Here is a 21,422-nt window from a genome sequence, read left to right on the forward strand (position 1 = left end):
ATAACCAGGACCTGCTGGTGTGTGCGTGTGCTGTAGGAGTAGCCACTTGTTTCGGTGCCCCGATCGGAGGCAAGTCCCGCTCTGCTCGCTCGGCCTCAGGTCTACGGTCGGCTTTGACCTCATCAAGAAACATCAGTTACAATTAATTTGGAGGTTAAAACTGGCCTCACATCAGTGTGCTGCACTACTTGAAAGTGAACCAAACCACTATTCAAACATTTATATTTAGAATCAGTATCAATGCTACACCTGCAATGGATATTTTAAAGGTGCTGGCTCTTCATTTGCATACATTTTGTGCTACTGAAACATAGTGTGTTTTCACAAGGTTATAGTCTGACACAATCCACATTTAAACTCTAGGAAATATGAAAGCAAAATCACGGAAGAGCTGCTTTTCTTTTCTTTCTGACTGGACGTGATGCAAAGGTCAGGATAAGAAATACAAATTAGCAGTCAGGGCCGAGGATGTAGAATAAAACAAATATGGAGCGCAGATCCACTTTGTTTTTGCTGACAACTGTGCAGATAATCAAATTGCCCTGTATGGATGTTTTGTATGGATGCCTCCTTAAATTACGAGGTGGCTTTTAAAGGGGGCACTTACTGTTCTGTCTTGTCTGTCATGAAAATATGACAGTATGATGTTCCTCAAACCTTTTGTTTGTACATGGTAGCAAATCAGAAAAATAGCTGCTTTAAAGGGAGGGGGATTGGAGCTAATGAGGCTTGTTTAGGAGCTGAGGGGCCAGCTAAATAAGATAAATAAGGATTAGTTTGCTCTCTCAGTCATGAAGATCTGCTCTAGTAGACTTCATTCATCCATCCATTTTTTTCCCCACTTGTCCAATTAAGGGTTGCAGGGAAGCTGGAGCCCATCCCAGTTGTTGCTGGTTGCAGCTGCTTCGAACCCGTAGTCTTTCTGTTTGCTGTGAGGTGACAGTGCTACAAAACTGTGGCACCCCTCTGGCAGAGTACAATAATAAAAATATGGAGCGATAATAGGCTCCATTAAACACCACAAAAGTGACCAATGTCAGGTGAATATTGGATTTTGTAAATGTAGTTGGGATAACTGAATTTGAATCCCCGATGTTGATGTTGTTACGCATTTATCTGTGTATTATTGGAGAATCTTTACCTCATAATATAAAGTGCCCTGAGACCCCATTTGTTGTGATTTGGCGCTAAATAAATAAAACCGAATTGAATTGAATTACTGCACAATAGCCCACAGTCAGTCGTTTATATGGTTCAGACAAATTTAATGAGAACTTGTGAATTAGCTGTATTTGCTAGAAGGTACATTAAGACTGAATTAGGCTAATTCAACTGCCTGCTGGCTTAAGCTTTATGTTTAGCATACATATATAAATATGGCATAAATTTTTCCATCTACAGTGCTGCGAAAAAGTATTTATCTTTCTTTTATATTTTTGTCATGCATAGACGTTTCAGATCATGCAAATGAAACAAACTTGAATATGAAGATAACTTGAGTACATACAAAATGCAGTTTTTAAATGATGATATCATTCTGAACTCAGCTTTTAAAACATAAATGTGGGTAATCACAGTTAATTCATTATTTAACCAAGGGGACAATTGCTAGGCGTGCTTGGATAGCTTTTTTCCCCTTGAAATATGAAATCATCATTTAAAAACAGGATTTTTTATTTACCTGGGTTATCTTTGTATAATATTAAAATTAGTTTGATGAGCTAAAACACATAAGGGTGACAAATGGGCAAAAAAAAAGGTAAGAAATCAGGAAGGGGGCTAATACTTTTCACTGCACGTTAACTCTCAGCAGAAAGACAAGAATTGCAGATTATTCCTTTAAAACTATCCTAAAAAGTTAAACAGCAGCTCATCATTCAAGGTCATGAATAATCAGTGGAAGTATTTCATGTGTGCTACCTTCAATTTTCAGTCTGCAATCAGTTGCAGGGATCTGTCTCCAAGGACAATGTGACCACTTGGTTTGCTTCCTGATTGCTTAATTGCTTCCTCAAAGTCTGTATACTCACACTGGCATGCGCCTCCTCTGCTTCATATCCTCGTGGTGTAATTTCCCCTCCTTTATAACTTTTCTAATCACACTCTAGTGAACATTATTTATTCACTTTATTCCAATTTTCTTTTCTGTCATTTCTCCCTCTGTGTCCCCCTCTTGTCCTCACCACCTTGATCTTTTTTTCTCTCCCCCTCTTTCCGACTCACTCTGCTGTCTTTCTGTCAACACTCATGTTTCTTGTTATTGTCCTCCCCCCCCCCCAACACCACCACCACCCCTCATCATCTCTTGCCTTTCATCCCTCACTCTGTGACTCACCCCTCCACCTTCCCCCCCCCCCCCCCCCCCCCCCTCTCTGTTTTCTGTGTCAGTAGAACCCTTATGGTTACACAGATATACTGACTGTTGGCTGTGCCGTGGGGGTGGGATGCTGTTTTGGCACTCCACTAGGAGGTACTGTACATCTTCCACACTGCCTCTCAGCCACAACCTCTGCACCAACCGTCCTCCTGTACTGGATCAGATTCTTAGACCTGTTTGTTTCCCAAAGGGGACACATTATGCTTGTCTTTATTTCTTTACATATATAATATGTCTGATTTGTGAATTATTGAACGTGAGCATTACTATTACAGTTACTGAAGACCAGTGACAAATATGCACTTAGTTGCCATTTTAAGAGATACACATGTGAGCAATCAAATAGCTCAAACAGGTCAGCCACACCTTCAGTGGAAGCAATATGTACTCTTACAAGGTACTCTCCTCCAAACCAGTGACTGTGACCACAATGATAAACGTTCTGCATAATTTCATGGTAATACTTCCCCATCTCACATTGTAAATACACTTTTTAGGCCAAATTATGGAGCGGATTGATCTTGCCTAGCAAGACTAAACTTAGTACTTAGTGCTTCAATTTACTTACAGTAAAATTATCTCTGTTTCCTGTAAAAACCTGACTTTTTACCCCCTTATTGCAGTGTACATGCCCTTAAGTATTTGTAGTATTACACTGTAAATTCAAATAAAATATATTGAATTTCCATTTTTTATAAAGTGTTACTTGAAAGTTATAAAGAGTGTGAGTAATTCAAAGACTCAATACTGGTTCGTATTAAAAATCAATAAATCCCCCTCAGTAACAGAGGTTAAACAGTTCAACGGTCCAATCAGCTGAAGTTAGTAAGCCAATAATTAAAATCTTCTAATCAAAAGCTTTGTAAAGATCCCAGTTTTTTGATAGATCATTTATTGAATAGGTTAATAATCTGTTTATTAATTATCAGTGCGAACAATCATGAGCTGAAGTACCAACCAAAGTACAAAAGTCAACAAAACATCGAATGCTGTGCAAACGTTTTAGGCATTAAAAAAAAATAATGGAAAGTTTGAAAGATAATGCCGTGAATAGTATTTAGTTAACTTTGACCACTTCTCAGCTTTTCAAGGTGCTTGTTGGGTAATTAGTCTGTCTCAGTGTCTCTTGTCTCTTCCTGTAATGCTGAGCTGAGGGGATTAAGGACAGACCGTCTTCTGCAAGGCTCGCTCTTACTGTCGAATGTGGCTCTTTTAATGACAGCGGCTTATTGTTTGGCCCTGTTGTCACGCTGCAGAATAATTTTGGGACGATTAAACTCTCCCCGAGGGCGGATGGGTGTGTGACAGATAAGAATCTAAACTTCTGAAATGCCTACAATTTTTGCACAGCACTATATTTAAGTCACTAGATGTATACAAAACAAACTAGAATGTATTTACTGCTGACATAATGTTGGTCCCAAAATATGTTTTTTAAATCTTTTTTTAGAAGCTTCACACAGCTTTGATTATTGTTTTATAGCTTCACATGCTGATTATGTCTCTGTTTGTGTGTCAGAGAGCGAGACTACATGTAAGTGTGTGTTTAGCTGCGTTTGAATGTGTGTTAACTCCCCGTGGTTCTCCTGGTGTGCATAATTACACCCTCAGCTTCAAGTGTTTTTGAATTCATTTTGTTGCTTTAACTCATAATACCGTCCTCTCTCTCTCTCGCTCCCTTCTCTTCCTCTCCTCTTCCTCCCCCTCATTTTCTCTCACTGCCCATCCTCATTGCTCTTCCTCTCTGTAATCCCTCCTCTCCCTCTGTCCTTCCTCCCCTTTTTTTCTGTCGATCCACCGTCACCAGGGGTGCTGTTTAGTATTGAGGTCACGTCTACCTACTTTGCGGTGAGGAATTACTGGCGGGGATACTTTGCCGCCACATTCAGTGCCTTCATATTCCGGGTGCTGTCTGTTTGGAACAAGGATGCTGGTGAGAAGCAGAGAAAATGCATATTCAACAGATACACACAAACTACTGAAAAAAAGACAGCTGAGCTTGCTGTTTATTAAAAGTAGCTGAATATGACAGCTGAGTAATACTTGCTTCTTTACATAAACCTGAAATGTTTCAATACATCATCGCAGTCTTAAAGCAGCCCAGCAGCCCTGTAGCCTAAAATCCCTACAAGCTGCATTCAGGTGACCCTGTCTCTTTATTACAATACTAGATATTTTCACATTTCCAGTGTAATTTTATAAATAATATATAACTCAGAAAGGGGTGATCATTACATAGCCACTCTTACCCAAACAGATTTTGGGAAATCTTCATCTTTTAAAGTCTGAAACCTCAGTTTCATGGAATTTATGTTAAAATATTACAGAAATGTGCCAGGGTGAATTTTTTTCTCTATTGCAAACATAACCAGTTAGATTAGGTTCGATTTTTCAGAATACACTGTTCATGAATCTTCTTCACTGAAGCTCCGTTAATCAGTATTTACATTATTTAAGTATAATACTTCAAAGTATTTAAGTACCTCAAAGTATTTAAGTATCTGTAAGCTCTGTTTTCATTGTTTTGGTTTTCAGGCCTACAACTTTACTGTTTACTGCTCTTTTAATATACAACTAATGGACATTTTATTAGGCACACCTTGGTAGGGTTGGGCTGTTTTTACCTTCAGAAAGTATTCATTCATTTTTTTTCATTTTTCATGGCATAGATTCACCAATTTTGGCCTGTATTATTATGATAGCGTCACACAGCTGCTGCAGATTCATGATGTGAATCTCCCGTTCCACCAAATACCAAAAGTGCTGGATTGGATTGAGTAATGTTGACTGTGGAGGCATATTCGAGAAACAAGTTTGAGAGGATCTGAGCTTTGTAACATAGCACATTACTTACCTGGAAGCTGCCATTAGAAGATGGGTACAGTATGGTCATGAATGGATAGACATGGCATGTAACAATACTCACGTAAGTTGCGGTGATTAAATGATGCTCAGTTGTTACTCTTGTGCCAAGAAAATATCCCCCACACATTAAAACACCAGCACCATTAGCCTAAACGATGATACAAGGCAGGACTGATCCATGCAATCGTGTTGGTTGCACTAAATTCTGACCCTAATGTTTGAATGTTATTGTGCCAGACAAGGTTTTTTCAATCTTCCATTGTTCAATGTTGGTGAGGCCTCAGGTCCCTGTTTTTATTTGACAGGAGTGAAACGCAGTGTGGCCTTGTACTGCTGTAGCCCATCTACATAAAGTGCATTCAGAGATTCTCTTCTGCTCAAATAATCACTGGTTATTTGAGTTCCTGCTGCCTTCCAATCAGCTCAAAGCAGTGTGATCTTTCTCCTCTGATCTCTGGTATCAAGCAGCCAATCTCTGCAAACCCTGCAGGTGGTTGGATGGGAAAATTCCAGATCTCAGGCCAGCTTGTACAGCACCAACAACCATACCATGTTCAAATTACTTAAATCACTTTTCTTCCTCATTCTTACGCTCAGTTTGAACTTCAGTAGACTGTCTTGTCCGTGTCTATATGCCCAAATGCACTGAGTTGCTGCCACGTGATTGGATGAGCCAATATTTGCATTAACAAGCAGTTGAACAGGTGTACCTAATAAACTGTCAGAGAGAGAGAGTTGTTTTTAAAAGTTAGGGAACCCATTGCATATTACATAGCAGCACATTGTGGACTGAAACGAGCCACATAAAGAATCATTTGTTTCCTTCAGGAGTTGATGGAGACATAAAAACAGCTAAGGGAGCTTAAATATGGGCTCAGACTCATCAGGTGGACTGGAGTATTTGTTTTTTATTGTTATACTTTGTTTAATTTATCTTGTTGTCCCTGTTGTCAAAGTATTAGCATAGGAATGACAGACTGAGACCACATGTTCACTTGGTGGGAAACAGTTATTTCTCTCTTCCTCTCAGTCACAATCACAGCCCTCTTCAAAACAAACTTTCGGATGGATTTTCCCTTTGACCTTCAAGAGCTGCCTGCATTTGCAATAATAGGGTGAGGAGACTTTGTGAGCACTTGCATGCCTGCATGTGTTTGTGTTGAAATAATATGAGTCAGCAAGGTTCCTTTAATCTGAGATAGTCACGTAAAAGCTGCATCCTTGCTCCTTAACCCAGCTTTCTTTCGTCTTTCAGGATCTCGTGCGGCTTTTTGGGAGCGTTCTTCGTTTACCTGAACAGACAGGTGGTTCTCTTCATGAGAAGGCCTACGGCTCTTACACGCTTTCTAACCAAACAGTAAGATCCCCATACAGACGCAGAAACATAACAGAGACCTCCCCGCTGCTGTGGATTAATGTGGCGCTCAGCCCTTAAACTGCTGTGACTCTGGTAGCAGAAACTGTTTCTTGGAACTGAAACCATTTGTGCATTTAAATCCAATTCCTCTTAATGTTTCTCAGCTCCACTCTCCAAACTCATCAGTCTCACAACACTGGTCAGGACAGCAGCAAAGCCTTAACAACCTTTCAGCCAGTTATTCACTCAATGGGGAGATTCACTTACCCTCTGAGACTCAACAGTCAGGGAACATTAGTCTTCACCATTAGAGAAAAGAGAGTAGCAGCATCAAGAGAGCTCTACAATCAGCGCTGGTTCACACACACAGGTTATTTCTATGACAAGACAACTGTAGTCCTCTGGGGATACACTGCTGCTTTTAATGAACTCGTGTGTGTCTCCGTCTGTGTGTTGTCCCAGTCGTTTGATCTATCCAGGTGCAGTGACACTGATCATCGCCACCATCACGTTTCCTCCTGGATTTGGACAGTTTATGGCTGGAGAGGTCAGAATTCATCAATCTTGTTAATTCTCTGACTTTTTTCATGTTCATTTCTGGTGGTATTTTTTAAAACCTGATATGAATCAGGTGACTTTTCACTAAGTCCGCAAACACTAAAACCTTACCTGTGAAAGTGTGGCTGTCTGTCGCATGATTGTAAATTAATAGGATTGTTCTTTTAATGTAAATGGCCTGGAACATATATAATTTCTATTCTTCCTGAATATTTTTTATACTACATGTCACATTTTAGGTTTTTTTATTATGAACATGTAGCGTCATCAGGATGTGATGATTTTGTGTTTATGTAAACCTTGTTTAGGACAATTTTTTTCTGTGTGTTTGTGTTTCCTCTTGCAGCTGATGCCTAGAGAGTGTATCAACTCACTCTTTGATAATTTCACCTGGACCAAAATCTCAGAATACCCTGCTCCCCCCGGCCTGGGTCGCTCTGCCGCGTGGCTTCATCCTCGTGTCAGTGTCTTTATCATCCTTCTCCTCTTCTTCATCATGAAGGTATCTCTTCCTTCTTGCCTCCTCCTCACATTGTGTATGGAGTGGGTTTTGCCTTGAAAAGCACTGTGTGCGATAGCGTGAAAAACCTCTGGGATCGGTCTCGATCCTACTTTGATCCTGTTTTTGTGTTGCAGTTCTGGATGTCAGCAGTTTCCACCACTATGCCCATCCCCTCAGGTGTCTTTATGCCGGTGTTCATATTAGGTAAGAGGATTTTGTAATGCGAGTCTCCTGCTGATCTTCAGTTCAATTTGTCTTTACCAGAGTGCCTTATCTCTCTCCTCAAGGAGCTGCTTTCGGTCGCCTTGTCGGGGAGATCATGGCCACTCTGTTCCCAAATGGAATCCTGTTTGATGGGATAGTCTACCGCATCCTGCCAGGAGGTTACGCTGTCATTGGTCAGTCTGTTAACCTTCCCCCAGGTCCCCAAAGGCTATTTGAAGAGTTGTAGATTTAAGAAAAGTTTAAGAAAAGTTCTTTCCTTTTTTGGTGTTTTATATTCTCTTGTTCAAGCTGCAGATTTAGCAGCAGAAATCACCCCCAACATGCCAAATGATCAGTTTGTGTGCTAAAATAAACAAATTATAATTTAAAAAGTCATTACAAAATATTACATTTGATAACAACTGAGTGTTTTTTAAAACTAGATGTACTTTATCTGCCTCTCAAGACCGCTAAACTCTTGACGCTCCTAAAGGTTTCTGATTTACTGTGTCATAAATAGTATAATGCTTTCAAAGCTAATTGATGGTTTGTTTTATTTAGCTGAAATAGGTGTAGTGATTTACTAAAACATTCAACCACACTGAAATACACAGAAAACAGAGTTTGTACAATTCTAACGAGCTTAAAAGTAAAAGTTTCAACAGTCTGAACTCTTTCAAGCTTTCTTATAATTTCTTTAAGTAATCTTCAGGATGGTTCCCCTGCCTTTTGTCCCATTCTCTGTTAAGATGATCTCACACTGGTTCAATAATGATGAGGTCCAGGCTCTTCTATTTTCTATCCAGATATGCTGTTACTGCATTGGTGGTGCATTTGGGATCACTTTCATGCTGAAAAATGAAGTTAGTGCCAATCAGACACTTTCCAGATGGTGTTACATGGTGGATCAAAATCTCACTGTACTTTTCACTGTAAAATCCCCAACACCAGTGACTGAAACACAGCCCTGAACTATGACAGAGCCTTGTCAGTGTTTTACAGACGGCTGTAGACACTCGCTGTTGTACCTCTCTCCTGACCTTTTCTGTATATACAGTCAAGCCCATAATTATTCATACCCCTGGTAAATTTTGAGTTAAAGTTACTTTTATTCAACAGGCAAGTTTTTGGTTTTTTTGACCAGAAATGACACAGGCGTCTCCCAAAAGATGATAAGACGATGAAGAGGCATCGTTCTGGGAAAAAAATAAAATAAAAAAACAAAATAAAAAACTTGCTGGTTGAATAAAAGTACATTTAAGTTGACTGTACAGATGATGATTTGACCCAAAAATTTCAATTTGGATTCATCAGTTTCATATATCTCAGCCTTTTCTACCCGTTTCCCTTCCTTAATAATGGCTTCTTGATAGCCATCCTTCCTCTGTGTCCATTTTTGCTTCGGTGAACAGAAGATGATCAGCTGAAGGGCATGAAGGACATTTATCAGGTCCTGTGTCAGATCGTTACTGAATATTTTTCTCTTTATTAAAGGCATGACTTTGAGATAGACTTCATGCCTGCATTTTTTTGCAGATTGAACTCAAGGTTGCTAGTAACAAAGTGTCTAAAGATACAATTCAAAATGGACTCTTTGCTAAGTTGTAGATAGAAACAGGTTTATTTGGTGTCTTTTTTATGCTTGACTCATGGGTCAGTTTTAAGTGGACTAACAAACAAAACCATTCCTCTGAAAATGACGATGTACAATAATCAGGAGGAATTATATCACACCCCCATCACAGGTGCAGCAGCGATGACGGGGGCCGTCACACATACAGTTTCCACAGCAGTAATTTGCTTTGAGCTCACTGGTCAAATCTCCCACATCCTACCCATGATGGTGGCCGTCATCTTAGCTAATATGGTGGCGCAGGGTCTACAGCCGTCTCTCTACGACTCCATCATCCAGGTGAAGAAGCTACCCTACCTGCCTGAGCTGGCCCTTGGGCACATAAGGTAAAGTTAAAATACCTAAAAGTCCTTATTTTGTTTTCATATCGCTGTCATGAAAGACAACCTGTGCTTATTGTTGTATCCCGTCATTCCCAGCAAGTATAACATCTTTGTGGAGGACATTATGGTGCGCAAAGTGAGATTTCTGTCTTCTCAAGCCACCTTTCGGGAATTAAACCATCTGCTTGACACCACGACCCTGAAAACCATCCCCATCGTCGACTCCAAAGGTAGGATGACCAACATCTTTGCCGTCTCTGTGAGCCATAATTGTCACGGCTGCGGGGGCAGACGTGTGATGAGTGTGAGACAGGATCCAGACGCAGGCACTGGCTTGGAAGTGAGCGAGCTTTATTTAACACAGGTGGCACAAACAGAGCGAGTAAAGCAAAACCTCAAGGTGACTTAAACTGGGAATGACTAACAAAACGAACCTGAATGGACGACTGGGAGAAACACGAAGGGGAGAAACCGAGACGGACTAGCAACTAACATGAGTGAACACGCACACTATAAATACACAGAAGGGAACGAGGAAACGACACACAGGAGGGAGGCACAGCTGATTATGATCAACAAGACGAGACAGGGGAAACACAAACGAACACACTGGCATAAGACACAGACTTTCACAATAAAACAGGAAACTCAAAACACGCGCGAAGGCACAGACTCAGAGACGCGGGCTTTACACAGAGACTACACTAGAGGGAATACACAGGTAGGGATGACACAGAACAGAGGGAGCACGGAATTAACACTGGGAGGTCAAAGAACGAAACCTAAAAATCAGAACCACAAAACTAGGGAGCTAGAAACACTAGGATAGAAACCCAAAACACAAACAGTCACAAACCATGATGAAATCAAAAGTAAAAGTACAAAAACCAAAAACACTGGGTCACCGACCCAGGACCATAACAATAATACTTTATTTTGCTTTTAAAAGGCTTAGTACTAATGGGATAGACCAGGTCTATAAGTAGCTTTCCATGATTAACAGTTCAAAATAATTCCTCTTAGCCTTGGTGCAGATCTTCAGTTGACTATCCGTCTGAAACAAGCTTCTGATTGGCCGCCCTCGTAAACAGAAGGGTTTAATCACATGTGGGTGGAGCTTCTGTGCGCAGAGGCAAAGCTGTGTCCATGAGATGATCATATTGGGGAGATATCAGCTCCTAATGATATCATATGGAGCCAAGAGTAGAGAAATTTTTAAGAAAACAGCTTTTACTGTCTGAAGCCTGAGCTTTTGTCTAACAGGGATTACTCTCACCTCTTTTTTGGAACCTTGGCCACTGTCAACATTATCCATTGTAACAATATATATATATATATTTATGACAGAAAATAAGGACCATTAAATTCGTTTTTTACCTTAAACTTATTTTTTCTGACTTGGTGCTAAGCTGATCTCATGTAAGTATCAACAGTTTCCCCCTGAATGCCAAACTTTTTCTCTGTGAAACTTCCTTTTTTGCAGAATCTATGATTCTGCTAGGTTCAATTGAGAGGACAGAGCTTCAAGCCCTCTTGGACTGGTGGCTTTCACCTCAAAGACGAGTCTTTGAAAGAGGTCAAAGTTCACCGGGTCAAGCCTCCAAAATCAGCTGGGAGTCATTCACCTTTGTAGATGAGGAGGGAGGCGAGGAAAGCCCCGACAAGGTGGAAAAATGTGACCTATTCCTGACCATCAGGTGTTGTTTGTTTGTGTCTGCAACCCCCTTACTGACAGCGTTGTGTCCATCAGACCACCACTCCTGTGCAGGAAGAATGTAATGGACCCGTTCCTGCCCCCAAACCTCAGGAGCCCTCCGCCAACCACACAGACTCAGGTAACACGTTATTTCCACTACATACAAGGACAGGTTCGCTCATCCATGTCACTTGTCTCTACTCTGACATGCGTTGCCATACCACATCCCCAGACAAGCGCAAGCTGCCATCTGTCAGGAGGACCCTTCAAAGACTCTTCTCCTCCACGTCTTTGTCAGGCCAGACAGATACTCAGGTACTGGGATCAACCTTATGTATCCATTGCTTTGAGGCTAAACACTCAAAGAAGCAGTGCATCAGTGATCTGCTACTGAGTTGGCAGTGACAGCTAAGACAGGGATATCAGTCCAGCATGGCAGTCTAAGCCAGCCTCAATAATGTGATGAGGGGGGTGGGGGCATAACCTGAAGCTGACCTAGTGATAACTTTTGCAGTAGGTAATACTTTAAAACCAGCAGGGGGCATCTATCTTTCTTTTCATCATTTGGTCTATCATCTCTTTCTTCCTCCACCTTTCTCAGGAGACCACAACCCCTCAGCTGACTGACACCATGTCTCCAGAGGAGGTACTTTACACTATTGATTGCGCAGCCTCATACTCAACGATGGACCAACAAACCACTCTAATTGATAATTACAACCGAGTTTGCGCCTTCGTCTCTCTGCTTTGTGATTGGCTGCAGATCAAAGCCTGGGAAGAGGCAGAGCTGAACAAACCAATTGATATGGAGCAGATACGCATAGACCCCTCTCCATTTCAGCTGGTGGAAAGAACGTCTCTGCATAAGGTGATCATCAAAACTCATATACACATACTGGTTCTGTACACTTACAACTATGACTTATTTTCATGTCATGATCTCTGCTCACAGACTGGAAACGGGGGGAAAAAACTCTTCATAACTAAACTATACTGAAACTATATCCAAGTTCATCTTCTGCCTGAAACAAACTGTTTAGCCTCTCTCCCATAAATGCTATGCTCCCTTTGAACCAGCTTTGTTGTGTGTGACTTTGTGAGTTTTTGATTCATCTGTCCCAGCTTCAGTTTTCAGTTTTTTAAGTGTATACCAAGTCCACCTGTCTGCCAACTGTAGCTCTAAAGGAGCTTTCTGAAAGCTGTGATGAAACATTAGACTCATTTCAGCTTGGCCTAAGAGTCTGAACAAACAGAACGCCCTGTTTGTTCTTTGTCCATATGATAAAACTTTGAAACTTGAATTTTTTTTATTATGCATCTATTTAGCAAAGCCATGCATTTCCTCTTTTGTTGCAGAAAAATTGCTTATGAGAAACAGTGCAGTCATGCAAGCAGAACACTGTCACAGTACAGCACATCTAACACTGACTGGATCGTGTCCTCTCTCTCCTCTCTCATTACTCAGACCCACACTCTGTTCTCCTTGCTGGGTCTCAGTCACGCCTATGTCACCAGCATTGGTAAGCTGGTGGGTGTTGTGGCACTGAAAGAGGTAAAGTCACTTTTTGCTTTTCATTTTGTTTTAATTTATCGGCTTGTTTTTTGTCACCTCTCTGGATTTGATCCGGTAATGTGGCATGACGAGCTGTGAGCTGTTCTGTCACCGCGTGCATCATTCTTTACGCTCTGATTCATGCAGTTATTCCACTAACCGCCCTCACAACTCATCTCGCTGGATGTTCACTTTAATGATCTTATGTTGTTGCTCTGCTTCGTGGTATGTTTGGGTTTTGTTTTTTTTGCTTCTGTGGATGTTTAAACCTCGTTCACTCTTGTAACAGTTGCAGAAAGCCATAGAGGGCTCAACTCGGAGCGGGGTGAGGCTTCGTCCTCCTCTGGCCAGTTTCAGAGACACCAGTAGGAAAGCCAAGAAGCACCAGCCTCCCTCATCCACCACTTCCTCGCCAACACAGGACAGAGACCTGTGGGGGGAGGGTAGCAGAAGGGAAGGGGAGCTGGTGAGGAGGGAGTCCAAAGACGATTCCCGAGGGAAGCCTTCAAGAGGAGCTCCTGGGTGTGACGTTGCTTCCTCTTCCCCCAGCACCATGGAGAGCAATAGTAGCTCCACCTCCACAAGAGGGGCCGAAGGCCCTGCTCAGGAGGCAGCATCCCCCTCCACCTCCTCCTCTACCTCGCCGTCAGCCCCTGCCTCTCCCATGTCAGCCACAAGCCCTGTCCTCACACTGTCCTCCCTGCAGGAGGAGAGGGAGAGCGAGGACTCTGATGAGCCCATTTAGGAGAAGTGGCTTTCAAGAAGAAAAACTTTTACCTTCTTTTAATGTCACTCCTTTTCCGAAAAGACAAAGCTGCAGTTTAGATGGAGGAGTCAAAGCCACCTGCGGCTGTCACAGACATTCAGCTCTCGGTGGGCAGGAGGAACTGGTGCACACAAAGCTCAAGAAACTTTTAGTACAGGATATTTTTTTCTATTCTGATGATAGTTTCACTTTTCCACTCTTTAAAATCTCAGGTGCTTTCCCGTGTCTTCTGAACTGCTGACAACCGTTTCACTGAAGTTCAATCTTCCAAGCGTATCTCTGAAATGCCGAAAACAGCTGATTTTCACATGTATTAAGATCTGTTAATGTCATTAAAGGTATAATATGCAGCAATGGTCAGTTATTGTAAACTTGGCCTTGAGAATGAGGATGGAGGGAACAGCTTTAGCAAGAAAAAAGCAATGAAGCATAATTTTCTAATTGTTTTACAATGATTGAGTTCTGAAGCAGAAATCACACAAGTCAGCAGGGAAGGTGCTGCATTTCTTAATTTAGTGTGAATTAGGTGTGGCTCTAGGCTATAAACTGGTGTTGACAATGACTATAACACGTATGATAACATTACCAGATAACATTGCATTAATACTTTCTGTAGTTTTTAAGTAGCTACTGCCCAGTGTGTGACACTGGAAACCATAAAAACATGAGTGCCAGTCAGTAGTAGTTATTCCAGTCTAATTATTAAAATTTCTTTCTTATTTTGGATATTGGTGTAATGAAAACATGCAATGAAAACTAACATCACAACAGCTCTTTTATAATATTTATGAGGAAAGAAATAGAGGCAGTGATGTAATCCCGCCCTCCTGTTGTTATTAGCTGGGGGCTACACAATCATTGCCCAATGCTTGCAACCCAGGAATGTACAGAAAACAGGAAAAACAGAATATATTAAATCAGTCTGTGCAGATAAATACAACAGTAAAGGAAAACTGAGAGATTTTACTGTTTTAGGAAAATCCTGCATATTATACCTTTAAGTACCTGTAGGGTAGCTGACAGTAAAGAATTGTATTATAATGAAATAATATAGTGATTAAGACTTAATTAATTTGACTGATGGGTCAAAGAGATCACACATTTAAAGTTTACTGATTGAGGTTAATTTAAAATTATAACTTGTTATAACATGTTTATTATGTATTTTCTGTATTGTGAATCTAAATCATTATTACTGGTTTGTAATTTTTAAAAAAATAATAAATACTATATTTGTCCACTAACTTATTTGAGTTCTTTAATGCTGTTAAATATCTTTCTCAGTGAGGCTGGATGCAGCAGTGCTTCCAGCTAAATGCTAAAATAAATATATTTTCATTTGTTTCTGGATTGAGACGCAATGCTGAAAATGTGGGTTTTGTCACTGAAGAAATATTTAACACATTAAAAAGGAAATGTTTTTATAGAAGGTTGAGATTAGCAGATGGAAAACAAAAGTTTGGAGAATGATTGATTTGACTTTATGGTCTGAAACAGCAATTTTGCAGCACCCCCAGTTTACTTAATCCTGTATCAGCGTTACCCAGGAGAAGATAAAACAACTAATAAAACTAATAAAACTTTATCCAGCTAACTGCAAATCCATTTTTAATTATAAAGAGAAATCTTCTATATTTATCAGGTTTATTTGAAGACACTGTACTCAGATGGTTTTAGTAACATTATCACCTTCAAGTTTAGCCTGAGCTGGCTTTAGTTTAGTCTGTTAGCATGCAAACATTAGGAAAATGTCAGCAGCAGAGAGCAACAGTGTGCTGTTACTGAAGTAGTGTTCTTTAGCACGGTTGTACTCACCTTTAGTACTCTATTTCTATATTATGTCATAGCACTGATCTGTTGTTTGACACAGTTATTGTAAAGCAATGCAATTTTTTTGTCACAAAAAAGCCAAAGAGGGATAGTATTAATAATTATCATAATTATAAGGTAAATAGACAGAAACTTCAGAGCTGGAGTGGACAAATTTAGTGTGCGTGGGGGAGCATTTCTCTCTAACCTGCTGCTGAACCCACTATTTTTTTTAAACGCACAATTTTATCACCACTGACATTTTTCTAAAATTTGACAGACTTTTTAATCTGCAGGATCTGAGAAAAGGTTGGCCATCTTATTGACATTTTGGCAATTTTTGGAAAAAATCTGTAACTTGCTGCTGCATATCTTGGCCAGGTCTCCCTTGAAAAAGAGGTTTTTAATCTCAGTGGGATTTTCCTGGTTAAATAAAGGTTAAATTTAAATTAAAAACTGTCTTGTTGTATGTCACTCCCATGACTTCATGTTTAGCATTGGTAACATTAGCACCTGCAAAGCAACTTCTTAAGGCGCTCACAGTTTTTAGTGTTGAGCTTTGGTTTGGAGTTTCTGGGTTCCATAATGTAGTTATCAACTTAATAATTACTGCAAGGTGTATAGATCACAGATTAAACAACCCAAAGTATAATAAGTTGTTGAAAATTACAACATGTATCAATAGAGTATATACTACATCTATACATGATATAAGCGTACTTCATATTTTTTAAAATACTCCACATTCAGTAAAAGTAAAGCTTAAGTGGAACACAATTATTTATCCACTGAGGAGCATTAATGTTTGTACAAATTAGTTTTGTAATTGTTGGGATATACTACGTCAAGAAAAGGAGGGTAATAAAAAAAAAAGTCTAAAAAGAGAACATCTGCATGCATATAAAGATTTCTGTGCTGTGAAGGTCAGCAGTGTGTTCCAGCCTCTGATTCCTATGTGAGCTTGAACAAATCAGCAGTTAGTCCCTATGGAGGAGGCCTGGCTGTGTTAATATTCTCCTGGCATAAAAGTCCCTGATAAGGACTGGAGAGGGATGTTTTTGGAAAAGCATGACAGGCTGGATTACTCTGCTGCCAGCTCCTTGTGACTGCTGTTTTTGCCTGTCAAGCACATGGTCGCAGACACCCACTGTCAGTCCAAAAAAGAAAAAGACCCCCCCCCCCTCCCCCAAAAGCATATCACTAAGCTCTTGAGAGAAAGGAGGTGAACATGTGAGAATCTAATTATTTCCAACCTGTGAAAACATGAAAACATAACCACACGTGTGCACAAGAAATGCCGTTTGTTGGTTTTGTTTATTTGCTCTTTCTCCACCGGAGGAAAAGGAGAGGAGGCAGGTAAAAGGAGCCGGAGGGTCAATAGGAGGTCGTGCAGGAAAAAGAGGGGAAAGGAAGAGAAACGGGAAGAAACAGAGAGTTGACAGAAGAGAGAGAGAGGGGGGAGCACGGAAGAACCATCCTGTGACAGCCATCCAACAAGCATGCATAGGTGGGAGTGTTATAAGTGTTCACTGGTATCACCAGTCACACTGCCTCATTTCAAACAAATCCAATTTTATGCAGACTTTTACAGAAGCCATCCAATTTTATACAGCGTTTTATACAGCAGTTACTTTTTTTGCCAGACACTTCCAGATTATAATTATCAAATTCCCTATGACTGATGTGAAAACGTCAAGTTATTTTTCTGTTTTTTTTTCTCTCTTTTGTTGGCAGTGATTTTTCCAACAAGACAGTGGACATCTTACTGTACACAGACAGACATACAGACAGACACAAATATACAGAGCAGATACAAAGAGATAGATGGAAAGGAAGAGAAGGAGCAAGGCAGAGGACCAGAAGCAGGTTTTGAGCATCATGCCTGCAGACAAGTTGTAACTGTAACTGGAAGATGGCAGTAGAAATACAAAAAGAGTGACTCAACTGCAAACCAGTAGGTTAACAAAGATGTGATCAGTAAACCTTAACATCCACAGAAATATTTTTGGCTTCTTATTATTTGTTTATTCATTCATTGAGATTTAATTAAAAAAGAAAAAAAAGAAAGAAAGCAACAACACAAAATAAATAAAAAGATAAATAAATAAATAAAAATAACCCAAAGCGAAGCAGTGTCTATAATGGAGTTCATGCATGTTTCCTTGTGATGTAGCTTATTAGCAAACAGTCAAGCCCAAATAAGCTGCGATGGTCAAAGAAATATATATAAAGCATTGGTCTTTCCACCACATTACGTCATCTGACTCATTAAAAAAAAAAGATACTGCTCCCAGAAGGGTTGGTACCCGCGTGAAATTATACTCTGTACAAGATGTCTTATTTTTCCTCCCCACCAAGTAATTTTTCAATAAATAAATTAATATTTGCCATTGCGTAAAGACATTCTGTTTGCAGTTTTGAGCAGTCTTCAAGTTGTTTTTGTCACCTGGCACTACTGAAATTCTTGAAGTTTTTAAAAACAGTGAGCTGCCAAACTGCTCCATCTCTTCTTGGTTTAAAGTGCTCAAAACCAGACAAAACGAGAGTGCTTTACAGCCGTGACACCTACTCTAACTCAGAATTCAGCAGGTCAGTAGAAAAATAAACATTGTCCCCAACATTGCATAAAGAAGCAATCAATAAATAAATTCATTCAAGTCAATAAACCATATATCTTATCATCTTAAAAGTTTCTCACACAATCATCAAAGTGAGAGAAGGTGCTCCTCCAACAGAGAAAACAGTGGTTTTGTAGTGTCGTAAAGTTTTGTCAGTGAGCCATGCACGGAAAGTCCACTTTGTTCACCGCCGCTGTTTAACTCCACGTCTCGCTAGCAAACACCATCCTTCCTCCAGTGAAAGAAAAACAAAAACCCACAAAAAATAAACCATGCTTGTCAAACATCCAGGCAGCTGCTTCACAGTAAGAACGATGAGCAGGAAGACACCGATCTTTTCAGCTCCAGTGTTCAGTCCTTATCGTCCGCTCTATTCCCTGATTGGCTGACTGAATGGCAACCTCCTGTCGCCGTCGCCAAACTTTTTCCACCGCCGATGGTCTCAGCGAGTTGAATGCCCCTCAGTTTGATTCGATCACCCAACTTAAAACACAACATCCCTCCCATTTCCTCCGATTTTGTCTTTGTGTTGTTGCACACAGAAGAAGAAAAAACTAAACTTTGCTAGGCTAAGCTGTGAGTTTGAGAGCAATCCCCAAAATAAGGTGGGACCCAAGAGGTGTACAAAAATAAAGAAATCATACTGTAATAGAACAGTTGTGATTGTGAGCGAGAGGCAATTTCTTTATTTACTCAGAATATTTACATATTTGTGACAGAGCTGACACTGATCTGGGAAGCCAGTGTCTCGCCTGCCTATTGCTGGTTACAATTTAGATATTCATATCTGTGTGTGCATGTGTGTGTGTGTTGTTGTGGTCTTGGTGAGCCAGCAGTGAATCCACTTTCCAACATGGTTGAAAGACTCCCCCACTTGTTTTTGTTTCACAAAACAGAACAGCGCTCCCTTCTCTCTCTTGTGGACCACGGAGGAGGCATCAAAGCAGCACTCGTGTACTGCCGCCTGTCTTCCAGTACATTCAAAATAGTGGTTATCATCCTTTATTCATCGCGATTACGTCTATGGAAAAAAAAAAGCAGCTGAGGGTTCGCGTTGTCAAGTGGCTCAGTTTTGGTTGTCGGTGAAAGCTTTCAGAGCGGAAACTGGGTAACCTCAACAGTCCAAAGGGAACCTCTGATCTGTTGGGATTGCATCAGTGCAAAAGAGATTCACATATGCAGCTCTTTGTTTATTTCTGAGTCATGAAAGCCACCGCTCAAACCCACCGCAGGCCCACTGCAGGGCCACTGTGGCCACACCTGGAATACTATGGTTCAGTGCAAAGTCTATACAGAGCTGTATAGTACAGGTACTCCATAGTACTCTGAAGAAACATGCATACAGAGAGACAGAGTAGGAAGCACGGTATACAGTACAATCCTTATCTGTGCAGGGTTTTTGGGTGTCCAGTCAGCAGGGCGAGCCTGTCCCTGGATTGTGCCTCGGGGAAAACGGCATTTCACTGAAATGCTGAGATTTTCTGGGCCTACTTCAATCATCTGTGAAAGTGCTTGGGTTGCCAGATGTAAAGTATAGTGCATGTGTTTGATGCAATGGGGAAATAAATTTGACTAAACTCTATCTTATGTGTTGAATAACAGCTGTAAACAGAGTAGTTCTCCCACTGGAAATCTCATATCTTATCATACACTTATACATAGATTGTTGTCCTTTTTTTTTGTTTCTTTTATTACAAAATTATTGTTTTTTTTTTATTACTTTAGATTTCTATTATCATTATTAGATGATGACAGGGTTGAGTTGCTTGTCTCATAAAAAGCATGCATGTTTCCATTCCCCTCTTTTTTGTCTCAGTGCAGTTTCCCGGTGGATATAATTCACTCGGTTGGTGCTTCTCTTCCGCCTTCATCTGTCTTTTCTTCAGTTACCTTTGGGTGTAAGGCTTGCAAAGAAACAGGTGTCCATTGTTGCATCAGCTCTACTGTTATTGGGAGTCCACCAAATCTATTTCTCACCATTTTGAAGAAATGACCTTGCAACCAAAAAAGTTGTGGTTTTGATACCTGAAAAGGAACAGAGTAATAGAGATATATTGTGTTATTATGCTCATTTCTTGCTGACTCCCCAGTCAGTTCTTCATTTGTCTCTTGTCTGCCACAAACTCAGTTGGCTGCCACAGAAGCAGGAGGCCCCTCTTCTGGCTCTTCCTTCTCCTCTAGTGTCTGAATGAGACCAGAAGTGACATCAGACAACTTCCGCTCTGTGATTGGCTCTGCTGGCAGCTGCCCCGGACTACTGCCACCAGAAGCATCCCCTTGTTGTGTGGGTGGAGTCAATGTGGCCGACTCTTGCTCCATGCACAGTGCCACATCTTCTTCCTGATCAGGGCAGAAAGAGTGAAACACACAAGGTCAACTAGATGACTAACTTATGTATGTGGATAGATTTTTACCTATTGTCCTCTTCAGTAGTGAAAACAAATATTTGATCCCCTGCTGAATTTGTAAGTTTGGTTACTTACAAAGAAATGAACAGTCTCAGGTTTTTATGATATTTTCATTTTAATGGAATATCACCCCAAAATCCAGGAAACACATTATATAAAAGTTATAAATTGATTTGCATAGCATTGAGTGAAGTAAGCATGATACGTATAATCATTCAACCAATCAATCAACCAGTCAACCAAGCAACCAATAACAGAGGCACTTGATCTCAATTATGTGTATAAAGCACACTTGTCCACAGAGTCAGTTTCTTTCTTTCCAGCCTCTCCGCCACTATGAAAAGACCAAGGAGTTGTCAAAAGATATCGTGGATAAGATTATAGACCTGCACAAGGCTGGGATATACTACTAGACCATCAGCAAGAAGCCTGGTGAAAAGGTGACAACTCTTGGTCCAACTATTTGCTAATGAAAGAAATATAAAATGACCATCAATTGCGCTTTTCCTGGAGCTTCACTCATAAGATCTTGCCTCATGTTTTGAGGATGATCATGAGAAAGGTGGTGGATCAGCCTAAAACTACACAGGTGGAGTTTATTACTGATCTGAAGGCAGTTGGGACTACAGTCCCCAAGAAAACCACTGATAACACACGCCATAGGGTCCCCCCTGCTCAAGAAGCAACATGTGAAGATCGGTCTTAGGTTTTCTACTGAACAGTGAACAGTGTGGTCAGATGAAACCAAAACCTT

At 40.6% G+C, this 21,422-nt stretch overlaps 2 protein-coding genes across 8 annotated transcripts in view; one reads left to right on the forward strand and one right to left on the reverse strand.

The window, feature by feature from the left end:
• clcn1b (chloride channel, voltage-sensitive 1b) overlaps positions 1–15,077 on the forward strand; it is a 33,386-nt gene extending 18,309 nt beyond the window's left edge. Inside the window, exons 7-23 of the mRNA XM_026184611.2 lie at positions 2,392–2,470; positions 4,185–4,310; positions 6,273–6,357; positions 6,498–6,599; positions 7,062–7,146; positions 7,504–7,659; positions 7,794–7,863; positions 7,947–8,057; positions 9,609–9,822; positions 9,916–10,049; positions 11,303–11,484; positions 11,570–11,654; positions 11,748–11,830; positions 12,117–12,161; positions 12,279–12,383; positions 12,981–13,067; positions 13,357–15,077. Coding sequence (XP_026040396.2) covers positions 2,392–2,470; positions 4,185–4,310; positions 6,273–6,357; positions 6,498–6,599; positions 7,062–7,146; positions 7,504–7,659; positions 7,794–7,863; positions 7,947–8,057; positions 9,609–9,822; positions 9,916–10,049; positions 11,303–11,484; positions 11,570–11,654; positions 11,748–11,830; positions 12,117–12,161; positions 12,279–12,383; positions 12,981–13,067; positions 13,357–13,812 — 2,205 coding nt within the window. The 3' untranslated portion in view covers positions 13,813–15,077. The remainder of the gene's footprint in view (positions 1–2,391; positions 2,471–4,184; positions 4,311–6,272; positions 6,358–6,497; positions 6,600–7,061; positions 7,147–7,503; positions 7,660–7,793; positions 7,864–7,946; positions 8,058–9,608; positions 9,823–9,915; positions 10,050–11,302; positions 11,485–11,569; positions 11,655–11,747; positions 11,831–12,116; positions 12,162–12,278; positions 12,384–12,980; positions 13,068–13,356) is intronic.
• Positions 15,078–18,917: 3,840 nt separating this feature from the next.
• fam131bb (family with sequence similarity 131 member Bb) overlaps positions 18,918–21,422 on the reverse strand; it is a 48,901-nt gene continuing 46,396 nt past the window's right edge. For all 7 annotated transcript variants that reach the window (XM_026185167.2, XM_026185168.2, XM_026185166.2 and 4 more), the window contains one exon: positions 18,918–20,600. In XM_026185167.2, the coding sequence (XP_026040952.1) occupies positions 20,385–20,600 (216 nt within the window). In that variant the 3' untranslated portion in view covers positions 18,918–20,384. The remainder of the gene's footprint in view (positions 20,601–21,422) is intronic.

Source organism: Astatotilapia calliptera, chromosome 11 (genome assembly GCF_964374335.1).
Source record: "Astatotilapia calliptera chromosome 11, fAstCal68.1, whole genome shotgun sequence".
In the NCBI taxonomy this organism is placed as follows: domain Eukaryota; kingdom Metazoa; phylum Chordata; class Actinopteri; order Cichliformes; family Cichlidae; genus Astatotilapia; species Astatotilapia calliptera.